The sequence below is a fragment of the Festucalex cinctus genome, chromosome 6 (genome assembly GCF_051991245.1).
Source record: "Festucalex cinctus isolate MCC-2025b chromosome 6, RoL_Fcin_1.0, whole genome shotgun sequence".
NCBI classification, from domain to species: Eukaryota; Metazoa; Chordata; class Actinopteri; order Syngnathiformes; family Syngnathidae; genus Festucalex; species Festucalex cinctus.
The window spans coordinates 24,389,179-24,405,672 of NC_135416.1; the positions used below are offsets into that span (position 1 = coordinate 24,389,179).

The window sequence follows — 16,494 nt, forward strand, 5'->3', positions numbered from 1 at the left end:
GAGAGAGAGAGAGAGAGAGAGAGAGAGAGAGAGAGAGAGAGAGAGAGAGAGAGAGAGAAAACCCCATACGTTCTCTGGCTACGAAAGCATCAATGATTTTATTGCACAAGTTTAGCTTGGAAATTTTCATTTGGTATTCAATTAAACATTTTCACATGGAACTACATCAAGATATTCTTTATATTTTCTCTTAACTTTGCCAAGAGTTTAAAGGCTTGACAATCTAAGCAATTTCCGACCCAGACAACAAAACGTTATTAGAATAAAATTAAATGTGCAGCAGTTTGATTCAAAAGCTTTGTCAGTATGTTTAAAAAAAAAAAAAAAAACTTGGAGGCTGTCTTTTTGTAGGCTTATCAGTTTTTACAACTAACTTTATTGACCAATTACTCCGCATACTGTACACCTGATTGTGTACATCTGTTGAAAGTGGCAACATTCTTTAAATGGAACCAGTTACTAAAAGCCCTCTTTTACCCAGCAGTCTTTGGTACACTATGATAGAAATTACAAATTAGGGATCGGTATCGGGCGATAACAGGACACATTTCACGGTATCGGTACTCATGACGGATACCAATACTGGTATCGGCCCTCACTCTTGTGGCCGTTTTTTGGTCAGGAACTAAAGGCTGAAATTGTTATTTTGTTTTTATTGTCCGCCACAGGGGGCTCCGATAAGAAAGCACATAAGTCTTCAGTTGTACTCAACAATGTCATTATCACTGAAGTGCAGACAGATCTTTGTATATATAGTATATAGTCATTCACTACTGCACTGCTATGAGATGACTGACGAACGGAGAACGTGAAACAGGAAACGGAAATACAGAGCAGCCTTCCAAATTAAAAGTATGGATTTCAAAACAAGATATAATTAAACATCACACGCTACACAGCTTGAGGAGTTCTTAACATGGGTAGATATTACTAAATTACTTGAAACATTTTTGTACATTATATTGAATTAAATTCATTGCACTTCACTGTATTCCTTAAAAAGAAGTTGTACAACCACATATTTTGATTGGGACTTTTTTTTTCCTTGGCCACTGGATTATTTGTTGCATTTTATTTATCTATTTTTTGAAATTCATTATATTGTGTGCTCTATGCAAAATGACTTATGAGCAAATTGAAAAAAATATAATTAGCATTAATTTCAAGCAATTTTAAGGAAATTTGCTATAATGTAGGTCTTTAAAAAAAAAAAAATCTGTCAATGTTTTTGTGGAAATTTTATGTATCATATGTACTAATGTACTTGGTATCGGTATCAGTCTAAAAAAAAAAAGTGGTGTCGAACATTCCTAATATACATGCATCATTGTATTCAGTACAGTATGATATGTAAGACCCATACCCATCCATAGACAACCTGTTAGTAATTAGCCAAGATTGTGAACACTAAGACGAAGCCAACACCCACATAAACTGTTGATGACATATAGTATTTATTTGAAGCAGAAATACATATAAATAAATTACATTATTGGCAATATGGATGGATGGATGGATGGATGGTATAACTATAACTTCCACTGTAATTTAAAAAGTTACACCAGCCTAACTTCCAATATAACTCAGAGGGGCCAACTCATATAACCCAAATCCCCTGGGAGATACACAGTTTAATATCCTGCCTGCCTAGCAACCTAAGCCATCAATTTTGGCCCCTTAATGCTGATTAAAAGTTAGTAAAGGCTTTAATTGCAGCATATTTGCCATAAATAAAACAAGCGCAAACCGTATTTCACAAAAGTGAGTACTGTATACCCTCACATTTCAGCAGATATTAAATTATATTTTGTCATAGGATAACACTGAATAAATGACACTTTCAAATAATGAAAAGTAGTCAGTGTATACTGCTTATATAATAGTGTAAATTTACTCTAGCCTCAAAACAACTCAAATACATCCATTAATATACGTTCTCTCAAAACAAATAAGCCATTAAAATCTAAAACCTTGGCAACGAAAATGAGTACACCCCTAAGTAGGACTGGGCAATAAATCAAATTACTGATAATTCGATTAATCCGCATTTTGAAAATTGAATCGTTGAAAAATTGCTTAGTCATGAAATTGAATGTTGTCTTCTGAATTGTTAAAAGCTGTTGTTCTTATGTTCTGTTACATCCAGATGCTATTGAGTTGTAATTTTGCTAAGTATGAATGTTAAGTTTTTGTTAAAACTGATTTAGAATCAGTATATGTTATTGTTGTCTGAAAATTTTGCACAGGAATTATTTTTTAATAAATGACACCTTTAAAGAAACGTTTGTTGGGTTTATTTGCTAAAAATCTATTAAAATCGTAATCGTCGGGAATGACTGAAAAAAAATTTAGATTTAAATTTTTGGCCATATCGCCCACCCCTACCTCAAAGTGAAATTGTCAAAAGTGTCAATATTTTGTGTTGCCACCATTATTTTCTTACCTAACTCTCTTGGGTATTGGTTCACCAGAGCTTTACAGGTTGTCAATGGAATCCTCTTCCAATGCTCCATGGATGACGACATCACAGAGTTGGTGGAATTTTGAGACCTTGGCTTAGGCTCATCTATCTTCCATTTGTGGATGACCAAGAGTTTAGATCTGGAGATATATTTGGCCAGTCCACCACCTTTACCCTCAGCTTCTTGAGCAATGACCAATAAATATTTTAGTGAGGAGCAGTCTTCTGGAGAGACATTTATGGTGCAAGCTAACAACTCTTTTCTAAGCAGAACCTTTGTGAAGCACTCTTGAAAATGTAATGGGAGTGGGAGTTGTCAGGAACCAGAAACTGAGATTAAATATTGTTGTAACCAACCCTTCTCATTGCATCACCTTACACCCTGCAAACAGACTCACACATGAACCATTCACAAAAGGCGAAAGTGCGCGAATGCATTTGTGACTTCGTAATTTGTAGGGTCCAACAAACGCTTCGTTCTGAACAAAGCCCCCTCCTCTAAGGATAAGCATTTCCAGCTGGTTTCTCAAACATTGCAAATGAGATTGAATGGACAGCACAGATTGTGCCAGGTTTTCCCTCCTTCCCTCTCTCTATTTTTGCACAGTGAATAGCCTTGTCTCATGAGAAATGGTAGCCTGGGAAACTAGGCCACCGAACGGTGTGCTAAGAGTCTAATGCATAACTCGGAAAGGCTCAGCTACACTACACATGCTCCGACTATGATTTAACAAGCTCTTCTACACACGTGTGGTGGTACTATCAACATACAGTGCCCTCCAAAAGTATTGGAATTGCAAGGTTTGATTTTGTTGTATACTGTTGAATACTGTTGGTGGCACCACCCTTATTGCAATAACTGCATCAAGACTTCACCAGACTGTTGCATTCTTCATTTGAAATGCTTTTCCAGGCCTTAACTGCAGCCTCTTTCAGTTTGTTTGTTTCTGGGGGTTTCTCCCTTCAGTTTCCTCTTCAGGAAGTAAAATGCATGATCTATGTTTATGGCAGTTTACAATTACTCCCAAACTATTATTTTTAGAACAGCGCACTGCGCATGTGCATGGCCAGTTAATTTTCTGACAAGAAACACAGGTAGGCGACTGAGGAAGTGTACTCAGGCGAGCCAAAAATTGAATCGCTATTTCACCATAAATATCCTTAACATATTATGGTTACAACAAACCTCTGCTGCTTTGGTGTCTGCCGCTATGTGACTGGCGATGTTGTGACCGGGATCGATTGTAGGGATTTTCCAGAGGAATGTCAACGCTGGGTTCAAGCATGTCCGATTAAACGGCAGTGATTTACGCGAAAAACGTCACCGAAGACACTTATATGTGTTTCTACATTTCTTCATCCGTGGAAATGGGCCAGCATCTGATAATACAGACCCAATATGAATGCAACTGCAGTGTTTGTGAAGTTATGTTTATCGTATGCTTTCTCAGCGCTAGCCCTACTAGCTGCTACAACATGCTAGCTATTATACATCATGGTGAATTGTAAATGCACCAAAAATACCTTGAGTTTACCTATGGACGCCACTGCTGCTTAGATGTGAAAATTAATATAAAGTATCAGCGCTATTGGATGTGTTAAAAGGTTACCGATGCCCACAACAACATGCTTGTTGATCAGTGTCACTAAGTTGTGAGCGGTCACTGTAAATGGTAAATGGCACTTCATTTATATAGCGCTTTTCCACCTTACAAGGCCCTCAAAGCGCTTTACATTTTTGACTACCCATTCACCTACTGATGACGCAGCATCAGGAGCAATTGGGGTTCAGTATCTTGCTCAAGGATACTTTGACGTGGTCACAACGGCATGGGGTCGAAACCACAACCTCTGGGTTGGGAGACGACCACCATACCACTGAGCCACGCCGCCCCTGTGACTGTGTCACCAAGCCACTTTCACAGAAGTAACTAGACTAAAAGTAACAGCCCAAAGGTAGGCTTCAAAATCTTCAAATGAAAAATCGTGACTTCAATGTGTTTCTTTGTCGTGAAAATTAGTAACCAATGCAAAATTAGCAGCTATCTAGACTGCACCGGAGTGCCACCGCTATGATCATACAATAAACCTTACCTTTCTACAAAAACTGCTTTCTGTCCGCCCACTTAGAGGTCTCTGCATTTTAACCACCATTTAAAAAGCTGTTCCAAAGTCCGTATGTCGATTGAACCATATTGAAATTTCACGTCTGGGACATCGTTCTCTTCCAAAATGATCTATACGAGTGTGTCTACTCTGTTTTTTGTCCGACTCATGCAAACATAAAGTCATTTGAGATGGACCCTATTGGGATAAGATACAGCGATTGACTTGACCAATCTAAGGGTTTCCACTTTTCCCGCCAATTAAGTCCTTTGTTGTGTTTGCAGTGTGTTAGGTCATTATATTGTTGTATGATGAATTTTACTTTTAATTTTACCATCACTTTAGAAGTATTTTTCTGTCAATTGCCAGACAAAATGGTTTTGTAGACTTCATTCTTCTGTGACAAAGAAGACTGTTATTTGTGTCCATCTAGATTGCTTTGCATTGACACAGAAGACTCCTGCAGCTGCATGGAAGGGCAATTCGTAGCAGCAGAAGAACATCTTGGAGGTGATTGACATTTTGTCAAGGCAAAGAAAGGGAAGCAAGGGAAACAAAGAACAGTCATATTTTGGTTCCCGACTTGTGTTAAATAAATGTGTAATAGAAAATTATACAATTATACAATACAATTATCAATTTTTTTACTCGTTTTTAACTAGTTTGAGCAATCGCAGCCGTGATTGGTTTTAAAAATACGGAAAAATACGAATGTAACGAGTTACCGTATAGTGTACTTGTCACCAGGGTAATAAACAAGCCACAAACTTGATGGTAGCCGTAATTAACAGAGACCAAGCCCTTTGCAGGGATATTATGCTTGTAAAGTACATTGTAAATAAGCCTTGTAGGACCCATGTAGGGTGGCTGTGCCTGAGAGCAAGGTCCGTGTTGAGACACGTACATTCCACATAGACAGCTGTTTGCAGTATTTGCTCTTCAATGTGTTTATATGAGGCGCAAAATGTGAATTTTGACTAGCAAACTGCAATACGAACCCGCTTATTTCAAGCCCTTGGGAAAACTAAAATTAAAATAAAGAAACAAAATGAAAATGTTGCTTGATCAAAATGATCACTGAATAAAATTCAGATAAAATCCTCTGTGAATCACTTAAGTTCGAAATCTTGGGGTGCTAATAGACCCTCAGCAATCATATCAAATCAGTCACTAAAACAGCCTTTTACCAACTGAAAAACATATCCAGACTGAAGGACTGCATGCTTTAACCAGACCAAAAGAAGCTTATCCATGCTTTCATCTCCAGGAGACTCGATTACTGTAACAATCTTCTGAGTGGACTTTCTCAAAAGAACATGAGACAATTGCAGCTCCTTCAGAACGCTGCAGCTCGAGTTCTGACCAAAACGAAGAGATCAGAACATATCAGTCCAGTCATTAAGGCTTTACACTGGCTCCCAGTTAGCGGTTTGGGTCCTGAATATATTCAAGAAATGCTAATTGAATACAAACCCAGCAGGGCTCTGAGATCTACAGACTTGGGCCAAATAGTGGAAATCAGAGTTCGAAGTAAACCTGGTGAAGCTGCATTTAGCTGTTATGCTGCACACAAATTGAATAAGCTGCCAACCGAAGTGAAGTCAGCACCGAGTGTAAATTCTTTTGACAACTCTGCTTTTTTCACCTACCCTTGGTTTTAAATAAGTTTTTTCCCTTTTAATTCTTTTAAAAACTTCCTTACGCTAAATGTTTTAAAAGTTTGCTGTCTAAAGTTTTAACATTGTCAATGTATGTTCTTTTAGTAAATTTTGTAACCTACTTTTGTTTTCTCTTCTTTGCTCTGAATGCTGTTAACTACTGTGTTTGTTGATGCTTTATAGGTGTTGTCTTTCATTGTGTAAAGCACACTGAGTTGCCTTGTGTATGAAATGTGTTATACAAATAAACTTGCCTTGCTTCGCCTTAATCTCTTTCATCTCTGCACATACACATAACTTGACAACTAACTCTGAACATGAAACAACGTAACATTTAAAGCAATGCCCAATTAATATTACTACAAATTATCAGCAATTATCGACCAACTTGACATCATACAGATAAACCAGATAAAGAAATCCGCCAATAATGATAGACATATGCCACATTGTTGGGTTTGTGGCTCAAGTTGCGATCAACTCCTCAACCCCTCCCCTCTCCTATGGTAGTGCTGCATATTTGTGACGTCATAATGCACGCAACCTCGTGTTAACATCATGGTGACATGGCAGTCACCAGTGTGGGCTGTCTTTACTGAGTTGTTAGTTTCCCCAAAATGTTACCCTTTCAGTTTTTTTGTTGCATTTTTTATACATGACTGCTTTGTTTGGCAAACTCAAAATTAGTTACTGGTTGTCTTTGAAGCAGAGGTATTATAACAGGGGTATATATGCCACGCAAGAGGCGGGACTTCCGACTTCCGTGTTTTTGCACATCAGCTTTTATTCCGGTGGGCCGCGTTCCAACACTCGCATCCCCCACCGCTGCGCCCCCCAACCCCGTGCTCATGTCGATGGGCGGGAGCGTCTCAGCTCTCTGAAGTGCTTCGGACAGCTGACAGACACACGTGCAACCGAAGACGGGAACGCGCAACCGAGGGGCACAAAGTCGGAAGCATAAGTATTGGGATGCATCTCACAGGTCGCGAACCGGAACCAGAATCAAAGCTGATGTGCAAAACCAGTCCCACCTCTTCTGTGCCATATACCCCATAAAATTCAGCTTTGTGGTGCTTTACACAATGTTTCAATGTATTTGTATGCTAGACTTATTGTAGGACTCGAACATATATTTGTATTGAAGTTAATTTTGCAAACGATACCAGCTTACTTAGCGGTTATCAACATCGGCATTCGGCACTTTCTGTTGGATTAGTTTATCGGTATCGGTTGAAAATACGTAGCATTATCGTGAATTCCAATACAAATGGTCCGACCAAATACTCCCTCCTCTGGCTGATTGTTATACTGCTCGATCTCTGTGGGGGTTGGTACAAATTTATTGATGTGACCCCAGAGAACCTCAGAGATGTCAAAATAACCAAAACTATGCATGTCACATAGAAGGAAAAAAAAAAAAAGAGGAGGGAAGAAAAAAAGGAAGGAAAATGGGACAATGACGGGTCAAACTGTTGCTTCTTTTGGTCTGTCCAATTAGTTGTTGCAACAAGTCACTCGTATGATTTGTCTGACAATAATAATGGGTTTTAATATTAAGATCAGCTTCATATAAAGTCTGATGAAATATGCTTACATATATATGTGAATAAAAACGATCTTTTTAACCTATTTATTATCTTTTATTATCATTTATTATCAATGTATTGTACTCACGACTTTGCTTTAGCGTCTTCAAAATCAAAAAGATGAAAAAACTGCTTTCAACAAGAAATAACCAGGCAGCAAATAAAATGGATGCTAGACAGGAAGAAGTAACCAAATTACAGGAAACAGTATCAAAATAAAAGACATCTTCGATCTCAGTGTGTCATTATAAAGGTCCCTGTAAATATTGCCCTAGTGGTGACACAACTGAACACAATTTTCCATTTTTAAATTGTGTGAAATAAGGCAATGTTAAGAAAAAAAAAGAAGAAGATGTTTTTCTATTATGTAAACTTACTATATGTAAATCATCGATGGAGGGGGCGGCATATAAAAATCTGTCCAAGGGTGCCAAATTGGTTAGGCCCTGTTTGCCCTCCCATCCCATCCCAGCTCAAGTGGTGCAGCACTCATCGCGCAACTCTTTCACTCTGGCTCTCTCCTGCATGAGTGTGCTCTGACTGGTACTGTGGATAATGTCCAACATAAAGTATACACTATAGACTTTGTTGACCACAAATCGAGGCATGCGTGGCTCCAATATATTTTGAGCATGAAATAAAAAACAAAATAAAACTAAAAAAAACTAATATTTATGATGAAAAATTGTGAGATGTTATACATTTTTAATATGCAGCGGAACCTTGATTAAACTGAATAATGGGGGGAGGTGTCCTCCATTAATCATTATTTCATGGCCTAAAAGCGTGATTGTGGGACACTGGAGTACCCAGAGAAAACATGAAGACTCCAACCAGGAAGGGCCAGAGCCCGGATTTGAAACTGCCACCTCAAAAGTCTGAGGTGGATATTCTAACCTGACAGCCACTGTGCTGAATAAATAAAAACCCTAATACCAGTAAAGTTGGGACGTTGTGGAAAATGTAGAAAACAGAATACAATAATTTACAAATCCTTTTCAACCAATTTTCCAATCAAATTACATTATTAAAAACAAGCTATATAATGTTCAACTGAATGTTGTTCAGGAAAGGAGGGGCTTGCTGTACAATACTTTGAGCTGATTGGACGATGTGGCATCTTTGCACGTTTGCTTTGACCAATCAAGGCAATGGATGACAATTTTGTCTTCTGTCTCATCTATGGGGAGCATGAACATCTTTACCAGATTTAAATGTACAAAGGGCCTCTCACTGTTCAAATTCAACAAGAAAATGGTGAGTCATTCTGTGAGAACAGAATTAATTGCAGTGTCCAAATTCAAAGTGAGACGTTTACAAAAAAAAAAGACCTTCATCAGTTTAAACATTAAATATCTTGTTTTTGTAGTGTATAGAATTAAATAGAAGTTGAAATTGAAAAGCATTTGCAAATGTGCAAATTGTGTATAATTTTCTCTCCAGACACAATCATTTTCCTATTCTGCTGTTCAAAGTGGATATGTTCTGCTTGAACACAGTTCCAGCCAGACAGCTGTGAAAAGTGTTCTCGATCACCAAGCACTTAATTGCGGTGATTCACGATTACATGTCATGATTAGCATGGCTAATGCTCGGGACAGCATCTGCAGCATCTGGTGGCCCAACACACCAATATGCTGGCCCCTGGGCATCGGACCCTGCATCAACCAAATAGCTTTCAGAACAACAAAGCTTTTTCGGACTTTCTCCATGGTTCAATTATTAGAAAAACTTAAAAATCTGATTCATAGTTTTGCTTTTCAATGGATTTTAATGAGGCACAAAATGAGAATTTTGACTCACAAATTGCTATGAAAATCTGCTTAACTCGAATCATGCATTGGTAGTGAGGTAGACTTTGTTTATATGATTACTCTTTTACTTTATTGTAAAATGCTTTACATCAAAGCAATGAATGTTCATTATGACAGCTAATTACGTAACAAAAATTAATGTCAATGTTTTCAAAGTCTTACTGTAAAATGTAGATTCGAACAGTGCTACCTGTATCATTAAAAGCAGTGCATGCATTTTTCATGGTCAACTTCAAATGCCTATATTTAACCACAAAATCCAACTGTTTTCACAGTGTACAACTAATGTGTCATGTCTTGTCTGTGAAGTAGTACTAGATGAGTAATTGAAGATGAACAAGTGCATACACAATGCAGAATGAGTGGGAGGGAGGGAAGGGTAAGTGTTATCACTAGGAACGCATGCTCCAGGCTTTGTACTGTCCCTGTCTTTGTTTGGTCCCTGTACTACCGATGCCAGAGTTTGATCCGCAATGCTGGCACTAAGTCGGATTCGTTTCTAGTGAGGGTGGGACTCAGTCCACCAAGGCTGCCCTTTGTCACCAATTTTGTAACCTTAATGGACATAATTTTTTAGGCGCAGCCGAGGAGTTGAGAGGGGGGTTCTGGCTGACACTTGTGTAAACTACAAGTCAAACTTTTGCGCTGCTGAGTCTAACTGAATGAATGGTGTTGTGGGTAGTGCGCTCATCCTGTCAGCAGCAGGTGCCTGGTTTGCGACTCCTGAGTAGTTTTTTTTTTCTCCTTCCATTTTGGAAGGAAAAAAACATGCAAAGACTGAGATCAGTTTAGTGCAGAAATGCTGAGGTATTTTGGGAGACTTGTTCAACCTGTCTATTGTCCCGATTTTGGTAGTTGTTTTTTGCGTGGGGCTAAAACGGTGATGAGCTGATGCAACCAAGTAACAGTATATAAGTGCCCTCATTTCTTTCATCGATGATGATTTGATGCAGTTGCCACTTTTAATTATAAGCACTTTACCCATTTCTACCACTATAATGTGCAGTTAGCCATCAAGCTATGCCTAGAACCCCCCAAAAAATCCATCCTCCCAGAAGTGTTGTGTGTTTGTAAGTTGGACTACAATGTCACTGCCGTGTGCATGCATGACTGGTGCATGTAGTGAGATAGCGGCAATATAGGCGGCACTGCCGCCACATAAACTTTTGATGTTGTGGCTCGCTACACTCAAATTTGCCTAGGATAATTTTATACTGTTTAGCCACATTGGCTAAAAAGTTACATGGCCCAGCGTCAACCCTGTAATTTGTTTTGTTGTAATTTTATTTAACTCTAAGGTCTGGTACAGGATAGGCAATAATAAGCCTGGTGTTCCTGCCCACACCTTTTTCGGTCAATTGATTTGTTCAAAGGGATGTTTGTGTTTTTTGTGTTGTCTGAAAGTAATTTGCCATCCATCCATCCATCCATTTTCTTGACCGCTTATTCTTCACAAGGGTCGCGGCCCGCGGGGGGTGTTAGAGCCTATCTCAGCTGGCTCTGGTCAGTATGCGGGGTACACCCTGGACTGGTTGCCAGCCAATCGCAGGTAATTTAACATCTTTTATCAAAACAATCAAATATTTGAACCTTTTTCCACACTACTTTTTTTTCTTTCTTTTTTTTGTCTTTCACGACAGTCATATAACTCTTTTCCACACCACTTTTTTTTTTTTTTTTTTGTCTTTCACGACAGTCATATAACTGACAACAGCAAGAGCCTGACAGTCTTGCCAGTAGCAGTAGAACTGCGGTCCGTGTTAGCCAAGTAGGATGCAGTAGCGATGAAGTGCAGGGTGACAGTGACACTTTCCATCACTAAGATAAGCTCTTATCAATTACACAAAAAAACATTAACTTTGTTAAAAAAAAAAAAATGTTTATACAGAAAAAAATTGGCAGCCAGAGAAATTCTGTAAAAATAAATAAATACATTATTATAAGGGGTGTTAAAAAAAATCGATTCGGCAATATATCGCTATACTACAGCACGCAATTCTCAAATCGATTCAATAGGGAGCCGAATCGATTTTTTTAACATCCATTTTTGATGGAAAAATATTCAACAAAATGTCTCACTTTCACACCTATAAAGCATGGAAGTATGTTATATTAATGGAACATTTAGCCTTAATATTTTATTTCAATGCTGTTCAAACATGAAAAATGTTGTTAAACCTGTTTGTTACATACAGTGGCTCACAGTTATAAGGTAATAATATATTTTCATACAAATCTTAAAGTGTACATGTATAAGTTAACTGAATGGTATTTTCTAAATTTGAGTAAAAATATCGCAACAATCGACTTGTAAACTCGTATCGGGATTAATCGGTATTGAATCGAATCGTGACCTATGAATCGTGATACGGATCGAATCGTCAGGTACTAGGCAATTCACACCCCTAATTATTATTATTATTATTATTATTATTAATAATAATAATAATAATAATAATAATAATTCAACGTACAATCATCAAAATCTGCATGTTTACAGAACGAAAATAGTATATAAGCTAGGGATGCACGATAATATCGGTGGCCGATAATTACTGGCAATTATCGACCAATTTGACGTCAAATAGATAAACCAGATAATAGAGAAATCTGCCGATAATTATCGGCAATTTGATTTCATACGGATAAACCAGATAATAAAGTAATCCAGCAATAATTACAGACATGCCACGTTGGTCCATCTGTTGTGGTTGTGGCGCATATCAATAAAATTCAGCTTCATGGTGCTTACATACAAATTTGAAACATTGAAACACAAGTTTATACTATGTTTTAATGTATTTCTTAGACTTATAGTAGGACTCGAAAGCATATTTGTATTCAAGTTAATTTTGCAAACAATTATCGGCTTACTTATCGGTTATCGACATCGGCACCTCTAAATTATTGGTTTATCGGTATCGGTTGAAAATAGCATTATCGTGCATCCCTAATATAAGCAGCAGCATCTTGGTAAATTGTCCTTCATTTGTATATAGGGCTTTCCTATCTTACAAGGCCCTCAAAGAGTTTTGCATTTTGACTGCTCATTCATCTACTGATTACAGCATCAGGAACAACTGGAGTTTCATTATCTTGCTCACGGATCTTCGTCACAGTCAACGTGCGCCGGGTCGAACCAACAACCTCAAGGTTACAAGATGACAATTCTACCACTGAGCCACCCTGTTGTTGTTATCAGTAGAGGACTGTTGAATTTACAAGTTTTTAAAAATTACAGCTTTCGGTAGGATATATAATATACAAGTTGTTCTGTAAAGTTATATTGCATGTTTGTTTTTTTGTAAACTGAATTACTCTGGTAACCACAGCTGCCAATTATAGAGTACACTTAAAAAATGTGCCCTGCGATTGGCTGGCAACCAGTCCAGGGTGTCCCCCGCCTACTGCCCAGAGCCAGCTGAGATAGGGGCCAGCACTCTTGTGAGGAATAAGCGGTCAAGAAAATGAATGGTTGGATGGAGTTAAAAAATGTTTTTGTTTTTTATTTCACGTGTACTGATAAATTAATAATTAGGTCTATAATATAATATATAAAATAATAATACAGTCTTCCCTCGCTATAACGCGGTTCACTTTTCGCGGTCTCGCTGTATCGCGGATTTTTTTTAAGTGCAATTTTGCACATATTTTTTTACAGTAATATACCCATTTTATAAAATTTATGAAGGTTTGAACATTGTCAATGTTTGAACAAGAGAGAAATGTGAGAACATGTAAATGCCTCAATGAGAAAAGTGTATAAATTGTGTGGTCGGGGATTTTAGAGCCTTAAAACATTTATAAGAGTTGTAAAACATAAAGCTAACTACTTCGCGGATTTCATTTATTGCGGGTATTTTTTGGAACCTAACCCAAGCGGAAAACGAGGGAAGACTGTATTTCAATTCCATGTCCCAAGAGCCAGCTTCTGTAGCCAGGGGTCAGTCCGCCAAGGTCTCCTCCCTTGGCTGCCACCCAGCCTGCACTGCACCCGACCCCTTTGGCCCCTCCCACCGGTGGTAAGCCCGTGGGAAGGGGGACCCACGTTGCCTCTTCGGGCTGTGCCCGGCCAGGCCCCATGGGTGCAGGCCTGGCCACCAGGCTCTTGCCAACGAGCCCCGCCTCCAGGCCTGGCTCCAGAGGGGGGCCCCGGTGACCCGCGTCCGGGCGAGGGAAACGCAAGACCATTTGTATCCATCATCATTGGGGTCATTTGAGCCGTGCTTAGTCTGGCCCCTCACCTAGGACCTGTTTGCCATGGGTGACCCTGCCAGGGGCATAAAGCCCCAGACAACATAGCTCCTAGTGTCCTCTCCGGGTCGGGGATGAGATCCTGCCCCAAGTGGAGGAGTTCAAGTATCTTGGGGTCTTGTTCACGAGCGAGGGCAGGATGGAGCGGGAGATCGACAGGCGGATCGGTGCAGCGTCTGCAGTGATGCGGACTCTGTATCGGTCCGTCGTGGTGAAGAAGGAGCTGAGCCAAAAGGCAAAGCTCTCGATTTACCGGTCGGTCTACGTTCCAACCCTCACCTATGGTCACAAGCTGTGCGTCGTGACCGAAAGAACAAGATCCCAGATACAAGCGGCCGAAATGAGTTTCCTCCGCAGGGTGTCCGGGCTCTCCCTTAGAGATAGGGTGAGAAGCTCGGTCATCCAGGAGGGACTCAGAGTCGAGCCGCTGCTCCTCCGCGTTGAGAGGAGCCAGCTGAGGTGGCTCGGGCATCTGGTTCGGATGCCTCCTGGACGCCTCCCTGGGGAGGTGTTCCGGGCATGTCCCACTGCCAGGAGGACCCGGGGTCAACCCAAGACACGCTGGAGAGACTATGTCTCTCGGCTGGCCTGGGAACGCCTTGGGATCCCGCCGGTGGTGCTGGTTTAAGTGGCCGGGGAGAGGGAAGTCTGGGTTTCCCTCCTAAAGCTGCTGCCCCCGCGACCCGACCTCGGATAAGCGGTAGAAGATGGATGGATTGATGGATGGAATATATCAATTTTAAATTAACATAATACATTTAGTTTAACCTTTATATTCACATGGGTTTACTGTATATCTAAATATCCTTATCTGTAAATAGGAATTTGTTAAATGCATGTTTCTTTTGGCATAAACAAAATGTACCAATGAACCTACTGACAAAAGGGGTTATTCTAACATTGCAATGATGTATCCCACTGTTATTTGTTTTACAGTTTATCTGTGTTTAATTTGTGAATTCTCCCCCCAGAAAATGTGATTTTTTTAAAAATGTTCTTACTGTCAAATCCACAGTTGTGTTTGGTTCAGGGGTTTACAACATATTAATGTAAATTACACAATGATTCAGTGTTTTGTTTTGTTTTATTTACAGCTTTTTTTGTCACGATTTTGTTAAATTCACTGTTAACTCTACAGACAATTTTTTACAATGTTGGATTGTTGGATAGAAACTCTCAATAAGGATTTAAAGTACACAGGAAATATGATAATTGGCTCAAATTCACTCATTTTAGCTTCAAAGTTTTTGCGATTTTTGGTGGACCCAATGAGGTTTTTTTTTGTTTTTGTTTTGTTTTCTTCCTTTCTTTCTTCAAAATAACTAAATATGCCCCTGGTGGGAAATGGAATAAAACGGTTGAACAAGTTGATTGAACGTGTCAGGGAGAGAAAATATGCTTTGCAATTCAGCGGCAAAACTACATTAACTTCAACAATTGGTGCTCATCAATTCCTTCCAAAATTACAGATAAATAGATGCATTGACTTCCAGCATGGTTTTAATACCTCCCCAAGGTATATTAATAAATACAATCATAGTAGGCTACTAATGTTATTTTTTGTAGATTTTGCTGCCATTTGATGGGACACGGATATACCAGATGATCCTGAATGATGATAATTTACAACCAATTTATGTTTTTCTCTGTGGTATTGTCACAGCAGCTATGGCTTGGCGACATTCATTGCTGAGACAACGTTAAAGGTGGGCATGAAATCACACAGACAAAGATGAGCAAGGCAACTCACGTAGTGTTTCGATGGACTGCGCCTTTTCTCCACGTCCACCACTTTGACGTCCAGCACAGTCCGAACCTGCATCTTGACCCTGCAAAAGCTATACATAAACGCGACTGGCAGGCAGCTGCTGCAGCTCGAATCACGCCGAATAAATCCCCGCATTCATCGCCGATTCCCAGACAGTTCAGAGAAAGACGTCAGCTCGTTGTCGGCCAATTTGGCAGTCTTCTCTGCCTTCGTCCAACCACCATCAATCCGATTAGAAACTTGTCAACACAGTCCGTTTTAGACAAAGCTGTGCGCCAACCCTCGGTGACATACGCCGTCAGGGTAATGTTGACTCCTCCGCTGCCCACACAGCACGCCGGAAGAAGGCAATCACCTTAAATCGGGGGGGAAATTCAAGAGAGTCCCTTTGTGTCTGTCTCGGTGGCCACGAGATCCTCTGCATACCTGGACGTCACAGTCTGCTTGGATGGATGATAGCTGGTCAAGCCAGCGCCAAACGCCTCTCGTATTCCAGTTGCCGCAAGGATTTTAGGGAAAGAGTGGGACGTGCTTCTCATACGTCCACGCGGTTACTTGGAAAAATGCTCACGAAGGGAAACCAAACCATCTGACCACATATAGCTCGGTTGATAAATCAATGCAGGAACCGACTCGACTCTAAAATAACTTTTCCTCCGGGCTTGGCGGGAGATTGTTACGTCTTGAATAAGACGAGGGAGATCCACAAACACGGCGCTGATTCATTGAGTTGTTTCCAAGGCCGCGTCGGATCGGTTCAGTTGAACACTGCAGGCACTGAGTCATGAGCTGCTTTCTGGCCGGAGACATGAGCAGCTGTAAGTGTGGCGACAGATGTTACACCGGC

At 39.9% G+C, this 16,494-nt stretch overlaps 1 protein-coding gene across 8 annotated transcripts in view; it reads right to left on the reverse strand.

Moving 5' to 3' along the window:
* Positions 1-16,494, reverse strand: part of sh3pxd2aa (SH3 and PX domains 2Aa) — a 143,140-nt gene extending 126,646 nt beyond the window's left edge. For all 8 annotated transcript variants that reach the window (XM_077524146.1, XM_077524149.1, XM_077524145.1 and 5 more), the window contains exon 1: positions 15,630-16,494. In XM_077524146.1, the coding sequence (XP_077380272.1) occupies positions 15,630-15,782 (153 nt within the window). In that variant the 5' untranslated portion in view covers positions 15,783-16,494. The remainder of the gene's footprint in view (positions 1-15,629) is intronic.